The sequence below is a fragment of the Aquarana catesbeiana genome, linkage group LG07 (genome assembly GCF_042186555.1).
Source record: "Aquarana catesbeiana isolate 2022-GZ linkage group LG07, ASM4218655v1, whole genome shotgun sequence".
Taxonomy (NCBI): domain Eukaryota; kingdom Metazoa; phylum Chordata; class Amphibia; order Anura; family Ranidae; genus Aquarana; species Aquarana catesbeiana.
In genome coordinates this window covers 153,277,357-153,302,681 of record NC_133330.1, presented here as the reverse complement: position 1 = coordinate 153,302,681, position 25,325 = coordinate 153,277,357, and the positions used below count along the sequence as shown (strand labels likewise).

At 41.7% G+C, this 25,325-nt stretch overlaps 1 protein-coding gene across 4 annotated transcripts in view; it reads left to right on the top strand.

The window, feature by feature from the left end:
• Window positions 1–25,325, top strand: part of XRCC6 (X-ray repair cross complementing 6) — a 302,212-nt gene that overhangs the window by 265,093 nt on the left and 11,794 nt on the right. For all 4 annotated transcript variants that reach the window (XM_073592729.1, XM_073592730.1, XM_073592731.1 and 1 more), the window contains one exon: window positions 956–1,069. In XM_073592729.1, coding sequence (XP_073448830.1) covers window positions 956–1,069 — 114 coding nt within the window. The remainder of the gene's footprint in view (window positions 1–955; window positions 1,070–25,325) is intronic.

Genomic DNA, 25,325 nt, shown 5'->3' with positions numbered 1-25,325 from the left:
GCTCCCAGAGTATTCAGAAAGGTCCTAGCCCCTCATCTTGCCCTTCCAAGATGGGGGGCAAAATATTTTAGGCCTCATCACATGTGCAGATATGAGTTTTTCTGCATGCATTTTGCAAGGACATAGAGAACAATTGTTTTCTCGTGCCCTGTTCACACCACAACACTAGTATTGCGTGCAGATTTTTTCTGTGCTGGAATCTGCAACATGTATGCAGTTTTCTGCTTGGAAAAAAACTGACATGACATTGTGGTGTGAACAGGACAGAAGAGAAAGTTATGACACAAGGTGTGATGTCTATCTGTGCTTAAAAAAAAAAAAAAATGCATGAAAACTGATGTAAACTCTTGTCTCTGCAAGTGAAATCTGCATGGTTTTTCCATCAGTTTTTATGCACGTATGATATGAACGAGGCCTTAACTCCGAAAAAAAAAAACTGATGCAGCTGCCTTATGTACAGACTGTTAAGCTGCAATATGTTTTTTTTGTTTTTGGGCTAACATACAACGGTTTGCATTGATGTGTTTTAGACATTTTAAATCTTAAATGCTGTAGTTTGAACTGATTTTAATTGTAAAATTAAGTGTTCAGGTCCTTTTCTCTACCTAATACAACACTGTTTGCTAATGTGAATGCTTATCATTAAGCGCAAGTATTTTCTGCTCTCCGTGCATTCTAATTGGATTGAAGATGTACCAAAATGCATGCAAATGAATCCCCGTGTGAACAGGTCTGCAACAAATACAAAAACAAGCACACTTTAGTCTATAAAGAAGAGTTAAAGTCAGCAATATTATTTTTTGAGTGATTAAGGCTGATCACATTCATTGTTCTACTAATATTTGAGGCCAGGCCAGTGCACAATAATATCTACGTCTAAAATTAAACATGCTTGTCATTCACGCCATACACATAATATTTTTTTACTTTACAATTTATTTATTTTTTTCTCTAGTGCCAAAGACTGAAATGATGGATAATCGTTTGGGTAATCTGGCGGAAGAGTTTAAGGATCTGGTGTATCCACCTGGTTATAACCCTGAAGGCAAATCTGTGAAAAGAAAACAAGGTAGGAAAAGTTTGTGCACATTGAAGTCTGGGAAATATGTTAAATGCTTTTGGTATGTATTATCCCCATCCTTTCAATGGTTTGGAGCTACTGTAAAACAGCTGTAACTTGGATGATCTAAATATATGTATACTGTACAGTGTGGCTGATCTATAACTCGTTTACATTTTTTTTTTTTTTTGGTAAGTAATATGTTATCAACCAACTTTTTTTGTTTTATTTTTATAAATACCGGTAAATAAACCATTTTTAACCACCACTTATTTTTTAATTTTTTTTTTCTGACTTGATGCCTAAGTCTTGGGACACTTTTTTCCACCCATTTTAATACTTAAAGCAGAACATCACTCTCTCAATCGATATTGACTATTTTTGCTCCTTAAGCCGCTAGCATTAGTAAATAGGAAAGCATATCAAATGTACTTTTTGTTTCCTTTCATTTTTCAATTATTTCCTGGTTTCCATGCCTAGGCAAATAATGTCATACATCTCAGAAGTCTTCAAGGGGGTTTTCTCAGCTAAGCACACCCTCCTGCCTGCATGTTTGATCTAAGTGCATGTCTGGACTCCAGGAAATAAATGCTACATGAATCATCTGCCCTTAGTCAAGATGGAGACAGCCAGAAATGCTATGGGGTGTTTTTCAAAGCAAAATAAAGCATGCAGACATGAATGGGTGGGTGAGTTTGCTTTGAATATCAAAAATTAATTAAATAGCGTTTTTGGTTTGTGGTGCTCAGATGCAGTGTAGATCCACTTTAAATGGTGTATTGTCACTGAACTTCTCCACCCAAGTGGAATAATCATTAACCCACAGCTGTACCTATACATATATATGCAGCATGGTAGATCATTCCAAAGAGTAAACCAAGTTGTACTTATGTTTAGAATTTCTTTAAAGAAATGCATTGAACACTTTGCTATCTGTTTACCCCAACTGGTCAGTGACTTTTGTGATATTAATCATGCCTCTTCCTTTAATATAATTTTACCTCTTTCTTTATCGTACATCACAGGACACAAAGGCTCATAGTAATTACTAAGTGGGTTATATCTCACCTTTGGGTGCTGGATACTGGTGTAATCAATTAGACAGGAAGTTTCCTTCCTATATAACCCCTCCCCTACAGGGAGTACCTCAGTTTTTTCGCCAGCGTCTAAGGTGTTGGTCACGGTTAATGAGTGCTCCTAGATGGCCTGAACAGGGTCAGGGAGCTACGCCATCGGATCCATTCAAAGAGCCAAAACAAAAGCTAAAGTGGATGGTACCCGACACCTCGATACCGAAGAACGAGGTTTTGCCTGTAATGCTTCTCTTAGGAGAGCTGGGCCCTGAGATCCAGCACCCTGGTCACATTGCTATACCACAGGTTTGCTCTGGCAGGGCGCTATACATGGCCCAAGGCAGTGGACCCTACGTACAGAGGGGACCCCGCCCTTGAAGGTCTGGCATGACATGAACCCGCCGTGATGGGTGAAGATTGGGTCGCTATGATATTCCAGCAGTACCCTGCAGCAAGGAATGGTGAGTCTGCATTTGTTTGCAGTGTCTCTATTAAGAGAGCGATCTGACTGTCTGTTTCCCGGTGGTCACTGGGAGCAGTGTGCTGTTCTATCATGCTTGTACTCTGGCTCAGGCAGGCTGCTGTTTTTTCCCCAGCCACTAGAGGGTGCAGATTTGTTCCTAGCCTATTGTTTTAGGCAGGAAGAAGGGCAGCCATTATCATGTGCTGAGAGGTCAGACGGCCTTGGAGACAGAACAGTGGGCTGTGAGTGCCAGCTTGGGAACAGGTACAGATAAGTCATAATTACATGCTGCATATTTTCTGCCTATCCATGTGGCATGTACAAGCGGTCAGTAGTAGATACATCCCTGGATGATTAGCAGTTCACTTTAGAAGTGTCATTTTCTGCTTGTGGGCATGAACAGCATAATATAGGTGCTTGCAGTTTTGAAATGCATGTTGTTTTGTTACATGTTTGAAAGCTTTGAGCATAGTGCATATGTGCTTGGTATCCTACAGGTATAAGTATAGAACCAACTGCAGTTGAGCAGGTGCTTGCTTGCTAAAATCGCACAGTTGCTAAATATACACAGATGCTGATATGCATAGTTGCTAAAATCACACAGTTGCTAGTACGCAAAGATGTTGATATGTACAGTTGCTGAGATCACACAGTTGCTAGTGCGCACAGATGCTGATATGTACAGTTGCTGAAATCGCACAGTTGCTAACATACACAGATGCTGAATTGCACAGTCGCTAAGGTCGCACAGTTGCTTAAAATGCACAGATGCTGAAATACACAGTGGCTGGATCGCACAGTGTTAGATTGCACAGTTGCTGCTGAAATGCACAGGTGCTGCTTAAATGCAAGGTTGCTGCTTAAACAAACAGGTTGCATAAACATACATGGTCATGTGTGTACAAAATGCATGTTTGGACATGTTTGTGTAAAAAAAAAAAATTATATATAACACTCAAAACATCCTCAATTTTTTGATCACATAAGAACGCGTGATTGCATAAGGTGGCAGGATCGCTTAAAGATACACGATCACATAAAGATGCATGTTTATGTTTGTATAGATATGCATCGTTTTTTTCTTTTCTCCTAGTCGCATGGTCACGCAGAAAGGCTTGATTGCATAAAGATGCTTGATCATCAGGCTAGAAAACCTCCACAGGATCCTCATGCAGGTGCTTACTTACAAGCTAGCCAAATGTACAACTGCTGGGATGCACACTGGTGCGCATTGTTGCTAACGCACAAACAGTTAAATCGCATGATTGCGGAAACGCACGTTGGAGGAGGATAACTTCCTCTTTACTAGTCCACATGTTTGCATAAAATACATGAGTTTGGAATATACATCACGTAGGTAAAACAAGTAACAGAACATGTTCTTGTTGATCACATAAAGCTACGTTTTCTTTTGGTATGCATTTACATGTGTTTTACATAGTCGCATGAGGACGCTGGGTCACATTAAAGTGCTTGTTTGCACAGAAATGCCTAAAATTGCATAAAAATGCTGGATTGCATAAAGATCCTTGATCGCACAAGGGTGCTTGATCACACAAGGGTCCTTGGTCACAAGGGTACTTGTCCGCACAGTAGTGCTTATAATGCATAAAGTGTTTGATCATATAAAAAATGCAGAATCACATAAGGATGCATGATCACCTAAAGTTGCATGATCGCCTAGATTGACATGGTTGCATAACAAGGCATGTTAATTTAAGTTTTCCTTAAATATACAGGATTCCTTATGTTCACATAGGAATACGTGTCTGCATGGATACATGTTTTGTAATGTTGCATAACACGTTCATAAAGCGCATGCTTGCTTTCAAGATGCCTGTTCCATAGCACACGTGTTATATCTATGCGTGTATACAGCGCACACTTTTCTTGTTCTTGCCTAAAACATATTTGTTTGAATTTATGCTTCCATGAAGGCACGCTACCATAGAGGCATATGGCGTGAATACTTGCCTCATACACATGCGGGCTGTTTGCATATGTGTTTATTTGCATGGGCTACAGAGGTTGTCTGCGCTTCGCAGGGGAACAGCACCTCTTCCGGTTGGTGGTCTGTCCCTTCGGGTTAGCCACTGTGCTTGGGGTAAAGGCCCAGGGTATAGCAGTAATGGCATACCAAGGCAATCTGCTGCTGATAAGATCAGTCAGTAGCATGGCTGGATCTAGGTGGTCAAGTATCTAGAACTTCTGGGTTGGGATCCCAGTCTAAAGGATTGTATTCCTTCCAGCATTACAATCGCTAAATTTAACGGTCTGTCTATTAAAGCCCACATGTTAAAGAATTGGGGCTTTCAGGTTCGGTGGTAACTGCCCTGATTAATGCAAGAAAGTGGGCCTCTAGGACCATTTATTATAGGGTCTGGGAGGGCCTATGTTTCCTGGTGTTAAAACCAAAAGATGGCATCCTCGGAGGTATGTCATAGGTAGAATTCTTGCCTTCCTACAGTTGGGGGTAAAAATGAAGCTAGCCTTGAATACCATCAAGGGTCAGATCTCGGCCTTTGTCATTGTTTTTCAAAGGCCGCTTGCTTCGCATTCTTTGATCCTGGCCTTTTATACAAGGGACAACGTGTATAAATCCGCCAGTTAGGTGGCACTTGTGCCGTAGGGTTAAGTCTAGTTTTTTTGGCGTACAAGGACAGCTCCTTGGGCCGATGCATCATATTCCTTTTGATCCTCCTAACGGGTGAATAGGTGTTCTCCGTTTCGGTAGCCTCCGCGAGAGTTTCAGCGTTGGCACCTTTCTTTTGTATAGTGCCATACTTAATTACTCTTAAGGATAGGGTGATGTAAATCCTCACCCAGCCTTTTTCCTTTTTCCTAAAATGATCTAGCTGTCATTTGAATCAACACGTTTCTTACCTTCCTTTTTACCAGAACCTTGTTCTGCGGAGGAAAAGTTATTAATTCCTCTCAATATAGTGAGAGCGGTTAAAGGTATACCTGAATGTTTCTAGATATGGGAATCTGACGTTTGTTGTGCTGCCAGAGGACCCTAAGAATGGGCAGGCAGCGTTCAAATCGGCTATTAAAATGGTTGCACTCTCTCATTGTAGTGAGAGCAGTTAAGGCCTATCTTAAACGACTGCTCAGATACGGAAAACTAATGTTTGTGGCGCTACCTGGAGGTCCCAGGATAAGGCAGCTAGTATCTAAATCAACTGTTGTTTTAATGCAGATTGGTGAAGTTATTATTCAGGCTTGCGGTTTGAAGAAAAGGTTTTCTCCTTAGAGTGCACTTTACCAGGGCAGTAAGCGCTTCATGGGTGGCGCGTTACCAAGCCTTTATGACTCAGATTTACAAGGCCGCCACTTGGTCGTCTATACATACGTTCACTAATATCTATCGGGTGAATGGAAGACGGCAAGAGTTTGCCGCTTTTGGTGCAGTGTACTGCAGGCAGCAGTATAGGTCCTCACATCTGATGGCGGTCTGCGTTTGTAATTACTATGAGCCTCTGTGTCCCGTGATGTACGATAAAGAAAATAGGATTTTTATAACAGCTTACCTGTAAAATCCTTTTCTTGGAGTACATCACGGGACACAGAGCTCCCGCCCCTCTTGTGGGACACTTATTGCTTTGCTACAAAAACTGAGGTACTCCCTGTGGGCGAGGGGTTATATAGGGAGGAAACTTCCTGTCTAATTGATTACACCAGTGTCCAGCACCTGAAGGTGAGATATAACCCACTTAGTAATTACTATGAGCCTCTGTGTCCCATGATGTACTCCAAGAAAAGGATTTTACAGGTAAGCTGTTATAAAAATCCTATTATTACCACCGCATTGCATCATCTTCACTGTCTTTAATCCCATCACTTTATTAGCCTTTAAATCACTATCATGACTGCCCTGAATGTGACTAATACATTTTCAGACTAATTTCAAATCTAGGAAAGCTACCTTGCTCCCACCAAATAGCTATAAAAATGATGTTGATGGTATTATCCTTCAAATAATGGAAAAAGGCTTCAAACTGCACTTGACATCCACACCATATGATCAAAACATCATCAATATAGCAGGCCCATGATCTAATGAAATGCATCTGTGAGTTCCAAGCATTGAGAACCCACTCCAGCTCCCAGACAGCAAGGAAGAGTTGAACATACTTGGGCACCACTGGCATTTCCATTGCAGTATCGTTAATTAGATTGGAACCACTTGCTATCAAAGAGCAGTAAGTTGCTGTCATTCACAGAATTCAAACATTCACAAATTAATTTTACAGTACCCCCTGGATTTACCATTCAAAGTGAACACTTTTTCTATAGCTTTTATACCATCTTTGCATTGGATCTGACTGTATAAACTCCTCATACCATCAAACCTCATGGGTTTATCTTCCTGTAATACTAAAAAAAAATATCTACTCCTAGCAATATATCCTTGGTATGTTTCGAATTTGTAATGGTTTGATCTAAATGGAAAAATAATGTAAAGTACAAACATTTGGACACCTGTTCAGTTAAAGAACTGCACATAGATACACTGGGTTGTCCTTATAGTTACATAGTAGGTGAGGTTGAAAAAAAGACACACGTCCATCAAGTCCAACCTATGTGTGTGATTATGTGTCAGTATTACCTTACATATCCCTGTATGTTGCGGTCATTCAGGTGATTATCTAATAGTTTCTTGAAGCTATCAATGCTCCCCGCTGAGACCACCGCCTGTGGAAGGGAATTCCACATCCTTACCGCTCTTACAGTAAAGAACCCTCTACGTAGTTTAAGGTTAAACCTCTTTTCTTCTAATTGTAATGAGTGGCCCCGAGTCTTATTAAACTCTCTTCTGCGAAAAAGTTTTATCCCTATTGTGGGGTCACCAGTACAGTATTTGTAAATTGAAATCATATCCCCTCTCAAGCGTCTCTTCTCCAGAGAGAATAAGTTCAACGCTCGCAACCTTTCCTCATAACTAAGATCCTCCAGACCCTTTATTAGCTTTGTTGCCCTTCTTTGTACTCGCTCCATTTCCAGTACATCCTTCCTGAGGACTGGTGCCCAGAACTGGACAGCATACTCCAGGTGCGGTCGGACCAGAGTCTTGTAGAGCGGGAGAATTATCGTTTTATCTCTGGAATTCATCCCCCTTTTAATGCATGCCAATATTCTGTTTGCTTTATTAGCAGCAGCTTGGCATTGCATGCCATTGCTGAGCCTATCATCTACTAGGACCCCCAGATGTATGGGTATGTCTTTGAATTTTGGGCAAAAAAAATACTATACTTGTTTCAGTGGTAAGCGTGAGCTCTCCTTGGCTCATATACTTACTTACCTGTCATTCAATTGTCTCATTAAAGTAGGCATACCCTTAAGATATACAGAACACATATGCTTTAAAATAAATATATATCCTATAGCATTAGCAGCGCTTATTAGGTATATTCCATCCTGTGTGTCTCCAATTCTTGTAATTCATATATTCAAATGTCCAACCAAATTATAGACTCAGTCCAAAAACATGATTCATAGAAGGACATCCAAATACATCCACGGTTCCCATCACCGCACCTCGTGAGACCTCTCCCTTAACCAATTGACCACTGGTCACTTAAACCCCCTTCGTAACCAGACCAATTTTCAGCTTTCAGTGCTCTCACACATTGAATGACAATTACACAGTCATGCAACACTGTACCCAAATTAAATTTTTGTCACAAAAATAGCTTTCTTTTGGTAGTATTTAATCACCGCTGGGTTTTTTATTTTTTTGCGCTATAAATGATAAAAGCCCGAAAATTCTGTTAAAAAAAAAAAAAATACATTTTTCTTTGTTTCTGTTATAAAATTTTGCAAATTAGTAGTTTTTCTTCATAAAGTTTGGCCAAAATTTATACTGCTGCATATCTTTGGTAAAAATAATCCAAATCGGTGCATATTATTTGGCCTGTGTGAAAGTTAGAGTCCACAAGCTATGGTGCCAATCACTGAAAATTGATCACACCTGAAGTACTGATGGCCCATTTCTTGAGAACCTAACAAGCCAGGACAGTACAAATACCCCCCAAATGACCCCTTTTTGGGAAGTAGACCGTCCAAGGTATTTAGAAAGAGGCATGGTGAGTTTTTTGAAGTTGTAATTTTTCCCCGCAAAAATCAAGATTATTTTTTCTTTTTTTCACAAAATTGTCATTATCAGGTTATTTCTCACACACAGCATATGCATACCCCAAAATACATTCTACTACTCCTCCTAAGTATGGCAATACTACATGGGTGAGACTTTTACACAGCCTGGCCACATACAGAGGCCCAACATGCAGGGAACACCTTCAGGCGTTCTAGGAGAATAAATGGACAATGAAAATGCCCAAAAAATTACCCCATTTTGGAAAGGAAACACCCCAATGTATAATCTATGAGGCATAATGAGTCTTTTGAACATGCCGTTTTTTTTCTACAAGTTTTTGGAATATGTGGAAAGAAAATGAAAACGCATTTTTTTTTTTTTTTTTACAAAGTTGTCCATTTATACAATATTTGTAACACATAGCATGTACATAGCAAAAATTACACCCCAAAACATTGTCTGCTACTCCTGAGTATGGCGATACCACATGTGTGAGACTTTGAGTATTGCTGAGCATGGATGGATGGATTAGTATTGCTGAGCATGGATGGATGGATTAGTATTGCTGAGCATGGATAAGTGCTGAAATAGGCACAGATCAGCGCTCTGGGCACTACACATCCAGCTCACAGCGCTGCTGCACTCGATCTCTCCCCTCGCACTGTACCGATTGGTATAGGGAGGGGAAAGATGAACCGGATATGATGCCGGTTTGTTTACAAGTGATCGCTCCATCGGAGTGATCACGTACTAAACGGCCGCTGTTGGCGCCCATTTACCGTGATGCTGGACCCGGCGGTCATGTGGGAGCAAGATTCTGCAGCCGTCTTTCGGCTATGGTCCGGTCAGCGAGTGGTTAAAGTATTCGACTCACCTGAAAGCCTGTGTATATAAGCCTGTATTACAATCCGTTCTTTGGATCCGAGACCGTCCTTCCATCCGATGGGGGAACTGGATCCCCCTTGCTCACTCCTGCAAGTCTGCTGCAGTTTCTCTCAGGCTTCCTCCTTCGACCGCTGTTCCAGCAGGGGCTCTGCCTCTTCGTACACACTTAGGGAGTAGAGAAAGGGGAATCCCACATCGTGTAACCCCTTTTATTAAAAGAAAATACTAAAAACTACACTCACACAGAGTGCAGTTTTTTGTATTTCCTTTTTAATAAAAGGCGTTACACAATGTGGGATTCCCCTTTCTCTCCTCCCTGAGTGTATATGAATGGTGGAACCCCTGCTGGAACAGCGGTCAGAGGAGGAAGCCGAGTCTAGGAGGGAGACTGACAGAAACCGCAGGAGACTTGTAGGAATGAGCGAGGAGGATCCAGTTCCTTTGGCATCGGGGATGGAAGAATGGTCTCTGATCCAAAGAACGGATTTTAATACAGGCGTATATACACAGGCTTTCTGGTGAGACTAATACCTTAAGCGAGGGGTCTCAGGAGGTGCGGTGATGGGAACTGTGGATATATTTGGATGCCCTTCTATGAATCATGTTTTTGGACTGGGTCTATAAATTGGATGGACATTTGAATATGTGAATTACAAGAATTTGGAGACACACAGGGTGGAATATACCTAATAAGCGCTGCTAATTCAATAGGATATATATTTATTTTAAAGCATATGTGTTTTGTATTGTTTAATTTATAGTAGCTGCTATTGTGTCCATTGAAATAATTTTTTTCACAAGTAAAATGTTTTTCTATGAATGCTGGGAGAGAGGTATCTTTTGGTTGATTGATCCACTTGTATTAGTATTTTACCCGTAAGATTTAATAAAAGTTCGATTTCTGAAAGAGTTTGTCTAAAAAAAAAAAATATCTAATGGTGTGCCTGCAGACAAGGGTGTGAAAGTGGAAGTGCCCATCTGAAATTTATTAACCATATTGCATTCTTGTATATTATTAGGCTTAATCCTCTCCCCACACAGAGTGTCATTCAAATTCAGTAAAACTGGAACTTCATCTTTAGAAAACATTTCATCTTTCTAACAATCCAGTAAAGGAAAGGTAAGGGAGGTTTTGGGACTTTAAATATACCCCTAGTGTCATTTATGTATGATTCATACAGCAGATATACTGCTTCTTCAGGACCCACAAAGGTTTTTGTATGTTCAGAGAGCTTGTTCACAATCATAAAAACAAATCTACAATGGGAATAGAGAAAGCAGTAAACAAACAAAATAAGCCATCACATTGACATATTCCATATTTACAGGACTGGTCACATTTTTTTTTATTTTAATACTTTTTTATTAGAAAAAATTCATTAATAAAATACCATTATCCATCAAGTCATTGTATATACACAGTTTTATACAAATGGCAAATACACCAATAGTTGTAAATACCCATCCTCACACACCTCTCCTTCCAACCCACACACACCAACCTTCCTTCACCCTTCATCTACCATTCTAACCAACTTTCTTAACTGACATATTCTGATGCCAACCATAGCCTCCATATTTTTTCAAATTTCTTATAATTACCCCTCTTCTTATAAGTGTATTTCTCCTTTCCAATCACCTCTCTTACTTCTTTCAACCATTCTGCTACCGTCGGGGGATCCCTTGCCTGCCACTTCCGTGCAATAAGTTTTTTACCTTGAAACAAACATCTAATTATTGCAGTCTGCGTGTCTCTTAATATCCCATTTTCCTCCATGAGACAGGTCCTGGCCTCCATACTCTGCGATGTCCCAAATACAGAATTTATTTTATCCATTATGCCCTTCCAATACCTGTGCAACTTGGGACACCGCCAGAACATGTGTACCAAGTCGCCCCTCCCATCCCTACACCTTTGACACACAGCATCAGGTTTCTTTCCAAACATAAACAGCTTCAAGGGTGTATAGTATGACCTGTGTATCAAATACAAATGAGAAATAATCTGTGAGGGAGAGAGGGAGATCCTGGGCCCCAATGCCAGAACATATTTTCATTGTTCATCCGATATTGGTTCAACATCCCCCTCCCATTTAATTCTATTTTTATGTTCCACCAATCCTTCCTGGCCCATCATGTTTAAACTCCTGTACATATCAGAAACTAATCCTTTTGAAGTACTAGCATTAACTAATTTCCTAAGAGAGGGCTTTTCACACCACTCTGGTTCCTTCCCACTAAATTGTGCATCTAGGGCATGCCTGATTTGCAGGTACCTATAAAATGATCGATTGGGAATCGCATACTCTTCCACCATCTCCTGGAAGACTTTAGCCTACCCGCCTTATACAGCTGTGCCAGGCAATGAATACCCCGCCGGTCCCATTCCTCCCATTACTTTAAGTTCATTTAAGTTTTTATTGTCCCATAATGGGGAAAACTCCGAGAAGCCCACATAGCCTAACACGTTCTTAACAGACTCCCAACTTTTAACCATTAGCTGAGTGGTAGGACACTTGGAACCGAAGGAGTCTGCCTCAACCGTCTCTACTATCGTGTCATGGCTATTATCATTCAGCAGTAAATTGCTTCCTGCTCCTCTTTCTCCTGGCCTATTGCTACCTCCCATATACTGCAATTGAGTCACAAGGAAATAGCACCTTGGGTCCGGCAATGCCATGCCCCCCACCTCCCCTGGCCGCCGCAATGCCTGCAAACGGATCCTTGCCACCCCGTTTTTCCAAATTAACTCTATAAACACACTGTCCATTTTTTAAAACCAGTGTCTAGGAATCCACACTGGGGAGTTATGTATTATATATAAAATTTGTGGCAACCAAACCATCTTAATTAAGTTGCAGCGCCTGGTGACCGAGAGAGGGAGATGGCCCCACACCCAGCTTTTCTGTTTTAATTTCTTCATAAGTGGAACCACATTTCCAGTTATATACTGCCCCGGGTCTCTTCTTATATTAATACCCAAATATCTCATTTGACTTACTACTTTGATATGGGATACTTTTTGTGGAAGTGAAACTATCAGGGGGTCTATTGGCAAAAGTACAGATTTTTCCTAATTAATTGTCAGCCCAGAGAAATAACCAAATTCCTTAACTATCCCCATAGCTACCTTCAGAGAAGCCTGCGTATCCCCCAGAAACAGCAAGATGTCATCAGCATACATAGCAACTTTCTCCTCCCCCCTCCTTCTTTTAAAACCCTGTACCTCTTGAGCAGATCTCAAAGCAATAGCCAGTGGCTCCATTGCCAGGGCAAAGAGCAGGGGCGACAATGGACACTCCTGTCTCGTTCCCCTCCTCAATTGAAACCATTCTGAACACTCCCCATTAACCCTAACCTTAGCCCTTGGGCTGTCATATAATAGACTAAGTCAGTGGACAAAGTTAGGGCCAAATTGAAATTCGGCCAATAGCTTCCACATGTAGTGCCACTCAAGACAATCAAAAGCTGTAGCTGCGTCTAATGAAAGGACAGCTCTGTTACCACTGTTCTCTATTGGCAGTTGCATGTTTAGGTATACTTGCCTTATATTCGTGCTTGTAGATCTATCCGGTAAAAAACCGGTTTGGTCTGAATGTATTACTTTAGAAATTATTCTATTCAACCTTGTTGCCAAGGCTTTTGCCAAGATCTTCACGTCCGAACATAAAAGCGAAATGGGCCTATATGAGGTCACATCAAGCGGGTTTTTCCCCTCTTTTAGCAAAACAATTATTGTGGCTTCAGTCATAGATATGGGCAGTTTTCTTTCCTCCGCAGCCCCCGTTGAACACCTCCATGAGTTTAGGAAGTAATACTTCCCCATACTTCTTAAATATTTCTATGGGTAAGCCATCAGGGCCCGGTGCTTTCTGATTTGCCATATCTGCTACTACCCTTTGCAACTCTTTCAGCCTCAACGGGGCATCCAACTCTTCCCTATCCTCCTTTGATAAAGGGGTTATTTTCAATTTCTCAAAGAAATCCCACATTTCCCCTTCTACATTAAATAATTTTTGAATTCTTTTACTATTTCAGGGGTAGCTCTTTTAATTTTCCCTTCCTTATCCTCAATTGCTAAAACAAATAAACTGGCGCTCAGAGGCTATAAGGCAAATGACTATAAAAGTTAATGAAATTATAAAGTCTAAAAGCTGGATCAATCACGGTGTAATCAGGACGGTGTTGGAAGTCTTGGACAGGAGCCAGGAAACAGTCTAAAGCAGGAGAGGATCCCTGGAGGATAAGTCATAGGTAAAACAAAACACCGGAATAAAACTTTTCTTTTCTTGTAGGAATTGTGTGTGGCCAGATTCAAGAAAGGCAGCTCTTCTTGTTGAGAGAAGTCAAACTCAGATCCATCCAGATCTCTTTTTTATCCTCAATTGCTGGTACAGTGGCTGAGGGGCAATTTGCCTTAACTATCAGGGACAGAGTTTTCCCAACTTGCTCTCCTTCCCCAAAAAACTCTGTCTCTGAAATAGTTTTTTCCTTTCCACTTTCTCTAAGACTAATTTCCTATAATCATCTTGACTCTCTACCCACTTTTTATAACTATCTAGGGTCGGGGGCCTCCACATAACGCATTTCAGCTCTTTTCACCCTCTCTTTTGCTTTGGTCTCTTCAACCTGTGATTGTTTTTTAGCATAGGATATTTTCTGTATTAACGCACCCCGAAGAAAAGCCTTCAGGGAATCCCATATTGTCCCCAATGGGGCTGATCCTGAGTTTAAGTTTATAAATTCCACCAAGCTAGCCTTGACAGCCCCAGCATCTTCAATAATCTCGAGCCAAAAGGGATTTACTTTCCAGTCGCCTCTACTATGGCTCGTCCCAGCCTTTATAAAAAAAAACTACTGGTGAATGGTCCGAAATCCCTCTCGGCTCATAAACTATCTCCTCCAATACATTCAGTGCTTCCCTATTGCCCAGTACAAGGTCAATTCTGGACAAAGTGGCATGTGTCCTGGAGTGACACGAATATTGTTTCCTTCCCGGTTGCCACTTCCTCCAGACATCCACCAACCCTATCTCCTCACAATATTGGAAGAGCGGGCCACTAGGTGCCCCACGGCTAGTAATTTTCAGGGGAAACCTATCTATACAGTTATTCATAGTCATATTGAAGTCTCCTACCACTATAACCGGTACCCCTGGGAAATCTGCTATAAATCTCGTTAACGCAACCAAAATTTCCGTACTAAATGGAGGAGAAATGTAAACATTGGCCAATACACATAATCTGCTTTCAATTATACAAAAAAGAAAAATATACCAGCCACGCTCATCTACCTTACTCTGACTACAGGAGAAAACTAAACCCAAGTTTATTAGTATACTCACACCTCTTGAATAGGTGGAATGATACTGCACCTGATAATTCTTATGCCTCAGGGCACTGATTGTGCTTTTCATCAGGTGTGTCTCCTGCAGGCAGAGTATTTAAATCTCCCTGTACCAGCCATGGAGAAAATTGCCTGTTTTTTAGACCTATCCTTTACCCCCCACACATTCCATGAGCAAATCTTAACTTGCTTTATTAAATCTGGGGATTTACCTCTACCATCTTTGGTACCCATCATTCTCCTGTCCATATTCTCTTTCTCCCCTCAGGATAATTTTCTAACCTATCCCTCATTCTCTTGTGCCTGAAGTATAATAACCTTTTCCCTTTAATTCCTCTATTCCATCTAAGTGTTTCCCCCACTTGTGCAAACTCAAAATCTCTTATATCATACCATAACACATATCTTCCCCCTTATACTCCCATACAAACACACACTCTCCCCAAGCCAGCGCTGGTGTGGACACGTGACGGACGTCGGGGCCTGGGGACATCACAGAAGAAGCGGTAACATGCTTCAGAGCGAATCAGCTCCTTTGTCAAACAAACCTGGTTCCATCCTGTGAGTGCAGTCTTAATTGTTTTTAGTGTTGATTTAATAAATAGACTTAGATGGTGGTGCCTTTGTTTCCTTTTTGTTTTAACAGACTTCCTTTACCATATAGACTCTATTGCTTTTGTGGTAGTTCTTTCCACCCTCTGTTTGCGCTATTGAGCATTTTTTCTCCTTTTTATACATTCCTCATGTATGGTATAAACACACAAAAAAAAGACCCCACAGCTCATATCAATTAATATTGTAAAGTTTCTTACCCTAAAAGGGATAAAGGCAAGATGCAATGGTATACGGAGAAGAGTCAGTAGCTTTCCACGCCTGCCAGCCCATGGGAGAATATCCCTCGGGTATATAGTGTATGCACCAAACAATAGTTGAAAAGTTCAAGCTATATAAACAAAGGGAGAAATGGCTGTAAAGAACATGTGTAAGTGAAGGTATAGGCTTAGGTCAGCATAGTCTATATAAGCTTCACTTAACCTTAATATGAATTGATAGCTAATGACAAGTTAGTTGGTGTGCAGTTATAGTCCAGGGTCTTAATTAGATGGAATGGGTAAGATAGGTAAACGAATCTGATGATAGATGGAAATAATTCAGTTTATACCCATCAGAGACCCCGTCAGTTGATCTATGGTCATCTATGGTAAAATATACAAAAGTGGGTATAGTCCAAATAAGAAACCATACCCCCAAATATGATATAACAGAGAAGCCAACAAACAAAATAAGGATAGAAAGAGATTCAAACATATATCATTATCTTCGGCTGGACAATGCTGGTAATGATATATGTATGAATCTTTCTGGTCTGTGGGGTCTTTTTTTTGGTTTATTTCATACATGAGGAATGTATAATCCAATATTGTGTTTGTGTATGTGTGTATACAGTGGGGACGGAAAGTATTCAGATAATTTTCCACTCTTTGTGATATTGCAGCCATTTGCTAAAATCATTTAAGTTCATTTTTTTCCTCATTAATGTACACACAGCACCCCATATTGACAGAAAAACACAGAATTGTTGAAATTTTTGCAGATTTATTAAAAAAGAAAAATTGAAATATCACATGGTCCTAAGTATTCAGACCCTTTGCTGTGACACTCATATATTTAACTCAGGTGCTGTCCATTTCTTCTGATCATCCTTGAGATGGTTCTACACCTTCATTTGAGTCCAGCTGTGTTTGATTATACTGATAGGAAAGCCACACACCTGTCTATATAAGACCTTACAGCTCACAGTGCATGTCAGAGCAAATGAGTATCATGAGGTCAAAGGAACTGCCTGAAGAGCTCAGAGACAGAATTGTGGCAAGGCACAGATCTGGCCAAGGTTACAAAAAAATTCTGCTGCACTTAAGGTTCTTAAGAGCACAGTGGCCTCCATAATTCTTAAAGGGAAGACATTTGGGACGGCCAGAACCCTTCCTAGAGATGGCCGTCCAGCCAAACTGAGCTATCGGGGGAGAAGAGCCTTGGTGAGAGAGGTAAAGAAGAACCCAAAGATCACTGTGGCTGAGCTCCAGAGATGCAGTCGGGAGATGGGAGAAAGTTGTAGAAAGTCAACCATCACTGCAGCCCTCCACCAGTCGGGGCTTTATGGCAGAGTGGCCCAACGGAACCCTCTCCTCAGTGCAAGACACATGAAAGCCCGCATGGAGTTTGCAAAAAAAAAACACCTGAAGGACTCCAAGATAGTGAGAAATAAGATTCTCTGATCTGATGAGACCAAGATAGAACTTTTTGGCCTTAATTCTAAGCGGTATGTGTGGAGAAAACCAGGCACTGCTCATCACCTGTCCAATACAGTCCCAACAGTGAAGCATGGTGGTGGCAGCATCGTGCTGTGGGGGTGTTTTTCAGCTGCAGGGACAGGACGACTGGTTGCAATCGAGGGAAAGATGAATGCGGCCAAGTGCAGGGATATCCTGGACGAAAACCTTCTCCAGAGTGCTCAGGACCTCAGACTGGGCCAAAGGTTTACCTTCCAACAAGACAATGACCCTAAGCACACAGCTAAAATAACGAAGGAGTGGCTTCACAACAACTCCGTGACTGTTCTTGAATGGCCCAGCCAAAGCCCTGACTTAAACCCAATTGAGCATCTCTGGAGAGACCTAAAAATGGCTGTCCACCAATGTCTACCATCCAACCGGACAGAACTGGAGAGGATCTGCAAGGAGGAATGCCAGAGGATCCCCAAATCCAGGTGTGAAAAACTTGTTGCATCTTTCCCCAAAAGACTCATGGCTGTATTAGATCAAAAGGGTGCTTCTACTAAATACTGAGCAAAGGGTCTGAATACTTAGGACCATGTGATATTTCAGTTTTTCTTTTTTAATTAATCTGCAAAAATGTCAAAACTGTGTTTTTCTGTCAATATGGGGTGCTGTGTGTATTTTAAAGAGGAAAAAAGTGAACTTAAATGATTTTAGCAAATGGCTGCAATATAACAGAGTGAAAAATTTTAGGGGGTCTGAATACTTTCCGTCCCCACTGTATGTGTGTATGTGTGTATATGTATGTATGTATATATATAAAATATATGTAATATAATTTTCTTTTTGGTTGGTACTGATATATTTGTGTATATCATGTAAAATGTGACAAGTCCTGTACCTACAGAATAGGTCAATGTGATAGCTTATTTTGTTTGTTTATTGCTTTCTCTATTCCCATTGCAGATTTGTTTTTATGATTGTGAACAAGCTCTCTGAACATACAAAAACCTTTCCGGGTCCTGAAAAAGCGATATGTACTTTGCCTTATCGAATAAAATTGTGTCTTTCAACTTATATGTTCTGTTGAATCATACATAAGTGACACTAGGGATATATTTAAAGTCCCAAAACCTCCCTTATATTCCCTTTACTAAACATATCGAGATGATACCCTTAGTCACTCCACTAGTGTATGTGTAGAATTTATACTCCATTCCACACTTACTTTTCTGCTTAATTTATTTCTAACAATCCAGTTTCTGACTGATCTTGCCACATATGTGTGGAGAACCACAGTTGAAGATGCACCCTTCAAAATCCTCTTGCTTAAAGAGCACTTCCAGCCAACCTAAAGGAGTTAATATCCAATTTGTCTTGGGGTGTTGATCGATCAGAAACTTTCTGGGACTTTTTATCCACGCATTTTACAATCTCATTCTCTTGGTTTGAATCTGATCTAGACTCTGTAATCCAGTAATCTTCTTTGTCTTAATTTTTTTCTCATACTGCAATGTGATTTAACTACTTTTGGAATCAAAGAAAAAAACTTCCGTTGACTGATTTTTCCATTCCATCTTTGGATAATATAGATGTCAGTTCTTTAATTCACATTCTTCCTTAGTAAAACCTTTTGCAGAGTGGCATAGCAATAATGCAGTTGTCTGGCATGTGGCTGTAAATTCAGTTGCTCTCAGGATTTTCCCAGGAAATTCAGGATTATTTCCAAATTGATATACTGATTTCAGAATCCTTTAGGGACTATGCATTGTGAGGGTGATAAAGGTATAATTTTATTACAAGAAGAGGCAGGATTGATATCCAGCACAGAAGCCACAGGCCCATTGGGGTTGAACATGTTCTTTGTAGAATTATGTTGTGTATGTATATATGCATAGGAATAGCTGTGGGCTAATGCTTACTCCACCTGGGTGGAGAAGTTCAATTATCGTTCACACTTTATGAGGTAAATAGTCAGATGTAGAAGTGGAGTTATCTGAACGCATGTTTGTTGCATGAGAAACAGTTGTTGGCGCAATGTATTTTAAATGTTGTTGTTTTTTTTGCTACAATAGAGAGTTAAATGCGGAGAGTAAAATAGTTGGTAAGGCTGAAAAAAGACACTAGTCCATCCATTTTAACCTGACGGTAAAGAACCCTCTATGCAGTTTAACCTCCATGGCGGTATGATTATTTCGGATTTTAGGTGCTGAAAGCGGTACAATTATTTTGCATGGAAATTTGGCGTTTTATATTGTAGGTCTGTAATTCTTAACAATAACACACTTAAATCTGTCCAAACAAGAGTCTAGTAGATATCCCGGGTATGATAAAGTTTGAAACACAAAAACATAAATTATAATATACTAAAAAAAAAATAATAATTAAAAAAAATAAAAATAAATAGTAATAAAATAAATTTCCACACGATTCACTATCGCTCAATTCTGCAAGTGTTCTAATTTACTATCGCTGTTTTCTAGATGGTCTAAAGCCATTTTTGACGTAAAGGGACACTTTTTGGTTGCTATGGACAATCTCCAGTTTCCAGGCAGAAAGAACAGTATATGCAATATAAAACTGCATGCAGGGCATGGGCCAGAGCACTGGGGACAAATGGGATGTGAAATGATTTCATACAGTACTGTAATCTGTAAGATTACAGTACTGTATGTGTTATGCTTTTTACATTTTTTTGAATTTGCCGCCAGGCTCCGCCCCCGTGCGTAGCCCCGCTCGCAGGGAATGGAGCCTGACACGGAGAGGCTTCGGAACAGGACACAGCCCGCGGACACTGCGGGGGACATCGCAGGATCCTGGGGACAAGGTAAGTAAGGAGGCACCAGGATCCTGCGATGCAATCCCGAGTGTGGCTCGGGGTTACCGCTAATGGTCCTGAATTTTAACCCCGAGCCACACTCGGGAAAACCGCCAGGGAGGCTACGGTTAAACCGCTTCTCTTCCTATTTCCCTCGCCCCTTCTAAAAGTGACCCATAATACCAGGGTTATGGCATCTAGCTGCAGCCATAACATCAGCATACAACGTCAAAGTACTGATGTATTTTCCCAGTTAGGTAGTCGGCAAGTGGTTAAAGCGGATATACACCCCCACCAACCCCGTTTTTGTTATCTTTTACTCCTGCTTGGTGAAGGTGAAATCTGCGCACATTTATGTACATATCCCAGGAGGCACAGCGGGCACAGTAGATGTCATTTGCCTAGGCGAATGACCTGTATTGGAGGTGAAACCAAACCCTTTTGCTGGACAAAAAGGGTTTAATAAAAAAAAAAGCTGCTATACAGGTAGAGGAGCAGAGGAGGGTGGATAGGTGGCACTTTTTTGATTTGTGGGCTTTAATTCCATGTCTATGGCCTACTTACAAAAGAAAAATGATGTATACAGTGACGAAAATATTTGATCCTCCTGCAGATTTGCAATTTTGCCCACTTACAAAGAAATGAAGGATATATAATTTTTATCATAGGTGTATTTTAAATGAGAGAGAATATCAACCAAAAATCCAGAAAAAACACAGGATACAAATGTTATAAATTAAGTTTCAGTTCGGTGAGTAAAAAGTATTTGATCCCCAAGCAAAACATGACTTAGTACTTGGTGGGGAAATCCTTGTTGGCAGGCACAGAGGTAAGATGCTTCTTGTAGTTGGTTACCAGGTTTGCATACATCTCAGGAGGGATTTTAGTCCACTCTTCTTACAGATCTTCTCTAAATCCTTAAAGTTTCTTGGCTGTTACTTGGCTGTTAATTGGCAACTTGAAGTTTCAGCTTCCTCCATAATTTTTCTAAAGGATTAAGGCCTGGAGACTGGCTAGGCCACTCCATGACCTTAATGTGCTTCTTCTTGAGCCACTCCTTTGCTGCCTTGGTGGTATGTTTTGGGTCATTGTCATGCTGAAAAACCCATCTTCAGTGTTCTGGCTGAGGAAAGAAGGTTCTCATCCAAGATTTTACAATACATAGCCCTGTCCATTGGCCCCTCAATGCGGAACAGTCGGCCTGTACCCTTAGCAGAGAAACAGCCCCAAAGTATAATGTTTCCACCTCTGTGCTTGACTGTAGGAATGGTGGTGTTAGGGTCAAAGTCAGCATTTTTCTTCCTCCAAACGCGATGAGTCTAGTTCATGCCAAGAGCTCAATTTTGGTCCCATCTGACCACAGCACTTTCTCCCAAACCTTCTCTGAATCATTTAGATGTTCATTGGCAAACTCAGACGGGCCTGTACATGTGCCTTCTGGAGGAGGGGGACCTTGCGGGCGCTGCAGGATTTCAATCCATGTTATACCAATGGTTTGTTTGGTGACTGTGGTCCCAACTGCCTTGAGATCATTCACAAGCTCCTCCTGTGTAGTTCTGGGCTGATCCCTCACTTTTCTTATGATCGTTCTTACCCCATGAGGCGAAATCTTGCATGGAGCTCCAGACCAAGGGCGATTGATGGTTATTTTGTATTCATTCCATTTGCGAATAATCGCTCCAACAGTTATCTCTATCTCACCAAGCTTCTTGCTGATGTTCTTGTAGCTCATTCCAGCCTTGTGCAGGTCTACAATCTTGTCCCTGACATTCTTTGACAGGTCTTTGGTCTTGCCCATGATGGTGGGTTTGAATGGAAGAAAGAGTTTCTGTGGACAGATGTCTTTTATACACATAATAAGCTGTCGTTAGAAGCACCTTAAATTGACAGGACTAATCTGTGTAACAAATGAGCACATACGGTAGCCAGTCTGTGGGAGCCAGAATTATTGTTGGTTGGTAGGAAATCAAATACTTATACTCTCTGAACTGCAATTTGCTTTATAACATTTGTATCATTTAAAATAAACCTATGATAAAAATTATAGACCCTCTAGCTCAGATGTTTCAGACCTGCCTCCAACAGGGCTCCTTACCATCCACTATGAGGGAAGCCCATATTGTTCTCATTCCAAAGCCTAATAAAGACCCTAAGTTATGCGCCTCCTACAGGCCGATAGCGCTCCTAAACTGTGAACTAAAAATACTAACCAAATTACTGGCCGCTAGGCTTAATAAGGTAATAAAATCCCTGATTGACTCTGACCAAACGGGCTTTATGTCGGGTAGATCCACAGATATTAACATAAGCAGACTTTTTTTCTAATATTCACGCCCCCCCCCCCCCCCCCCCCATACTAATCAGGGAACTAGGACCATTGCCACACTTGATATGGAAAAGGCATTTGACACGGTGGAGTGGGTGTATCTGTGGGAGATGTTGAGAAGAATGGGTTTCCCCCTGAAATTTATTGACTGGATTCGTACATTGTACACTGGTCCTCAGGCATGCATTAAAATGAACGGCTCCCTGTCTCCTCTGTTCCCCCTGCAGAGAGGCACCAGACAGGGATGCCCTCTCTCCCCGGATCTGTTCGCCCTGGCCATGGAACCAATAGCTGAGGCCCTCAGGAGCTCGGCCGAGGTCCGTGGGCTTAGGGTGGGTTGGCTGGAGGAGAGAGTGGCTCTTTACGCTGATGATTTATTCCTTTTTTTAAATGACGCTGGTGACTCTCTGAGGGGCGCACTTGGGGTCATGGATGCCTTCTCCGCCTTCACGGGACTGAAGGTGATATGGCACAAGTCTCAGCTCTTTCCGGTGCATGAGGGGGCCAGGTCCTCCTCGTCCTCCTCATCCTCCTCAACCCCGCTCCAGTGGGTGGATAAATTTACCTATTTAGGTATCATCATCTCAAGGGAGAGCGGGGACTTTGCCCGCCTCAATCTTGACCCTGTCCTGGCAGTTATTGGATCCAAACTGAAGGCGTGGAGCAATCTTCCTCTTTCCCTCATTGGGCGTATCAACCTTCTTAAAATGAAAGTCCTCCCCAAACTTACGTACATTTTTAGAAGTTCCCCAAAAATGGTTGACCAAAACCTCTTTAATTCTCTTAAGCAACTCTTCCTCTCCTTCATTTGGGGATCAAAGCCACCTAGATTTATATATACCACTCTGACCAGGCCTGTGGACAGTGGGGGCTTGGCTCTACCTGATTGTCATAAGTATTTCTTGGCCACTCAGCTTGTGACCGCCCATTGGTGGTTGCAGCCGGACCTGACCAATTCTGCGACGGTGCTGGAGGCGGCTATAGTGGGGTCTCTGGAGGCCTTGAAGGAGCTACTATTCGGGGGACCAAAAACACCTCAGTCCCTCACCCCTTCTATGCGCACCACTCTGCAGGCGTGGAAGGTGGGAGAGGCGCTAAGGGCACCCCAGCCGAACTCCTGGTCTCCTCACACCCCCCTGTGGCTGAACCCTAACCTATCACAGTTTAATACTATCCTGGATCCACAGGCCTGGGCCAAATATAAAATATTGACCCTTGAACATGTAATCACCAATGGGGAGCTCAATCCCTTTCACGTATTGCGTACCAAATTCAATGTACCTGCAAAGGCCCGCTTTCGGTATCTTCAAGTCACTCATGCCTATAGGTGTCGGTTCTTAGGCCAACCGATTGTATTGGAATATTCAGAACTCAAATCCACCCTTCGGGGGAAGGATCTCGAGAAACCCACGTCTCAGATCTATGGGTCCCTGCTGGTCGCTGCCATTCCCGAGCTGTCCTCCCTCCGCAGGAGATGGGTGGGGGACATACCGGAGATGAATGAAGATGACTGGAGGGAGATTTGGAATTTTCCATTCTCCCCTCTGGTCTCATCCAAGGACAAACTGGTCCAATACAAAATCGTACACAGAGTTCATTACACGCCCCACAGGCTGCACCAGATGTCGCCGGCGTACAGCGTGCTGGCGCTGCTCCTACCACCCGGGGGACTTCTTTCACATTTTCTGGGTTTGCCCAGCAATTGTACAGTATTGGAAAGAAGTACTCCAAGTGATCACTAGGATCACTAAGATTAGTATCCCGTATGATCCTAAACATTGTCTACTGGGATTAGTGGACCAAATGCCAATACTCAGAGCTAGGAAAATACTAATATCTCTGTTACTATACTATGCACGTAAAGCCATTACGATGACCTGGAAACAGTCATCTCCCCCTCTGTTAGATTTTGGAAGAGCCTAGTGAATGCCAGTCTGCCCCTCAATAAAGCCACCTACTCGGGCAGGGGTTGTCCCCAAAAATTTGAAAAGGTATGGACCTGTTGGTTAGATGATAATACCACGGCAACTGATACAGTAACCAATTCCTAAATTAACATTATGGTTATAATATGTTGGCAAATTGACCCAATAGCTCTCATTCAAATATCCTGTCAGTTCAATGCAGAGCATGAATCTTCCTGAATTAAACCTCTCCCCCATTGAGGTATAGTTAAGTAAGTTTGTTTATGTTGAACGATGTGCCCTGGTGCGGTCTATAGCGGCATCAGAGGATATGCCCCTGCGTGGGCAATGTTTGGCCCCTGTGTGGGTACTTTTTGTATGACAATATAAAACTTAATAAAAAGATTTTGCAAAAAAAAAAAAAAAATTATAGACCCTTCATTTCTTTGTGAGTGGCCAAACTTACAAAATCCACAGGTGATCAAATAATTATTTTCCCCACTGTAAGTTTCACCTGTAATGACTAATGTCTGACCACCTGTCATTGACTACCTCAGTGATGCTCTAAAGAGGAGCTCAATCTTGTGTGCCAGAGAGAAACTGTTGAATTGAATCCACATGAAAAACAGACCCTTAGACGGAGTTCACACTAGTGCGAATTGGATGCGGGTTTCCCTGCATCCAATTCGCATGACAGGAGAGTGTGCCCAGGTCTCAATGCAGCCAGTTCACACATCTCCGGGGTGGCTGCAGAGCGGATTGCACAGGGGTCCTGTGCGTCTTTGGCTCCATTTTCAGGTTTCCAAATTCGGGCCTGATTCATCCCTAAAACGGAGAACAGGGACACACTGGACCCCTGCTGTGAGTCACATCCGATTTAGGTGTGAACCCAGCCTCAGGGGTGCCCATGTCTGTTTTTCACGTGGCTTCAATTCTACCACAGTGCCAATAAGAGTTAGCAATGTTAATGATACATTGTAAATACTTTGGTTCATTCAAATCAAAGGGGTGACCTTTGACCCGCATATAATTTTGCTGTTGATTTCTTGTTCACCATTTATGTTTTTCATTTATTTT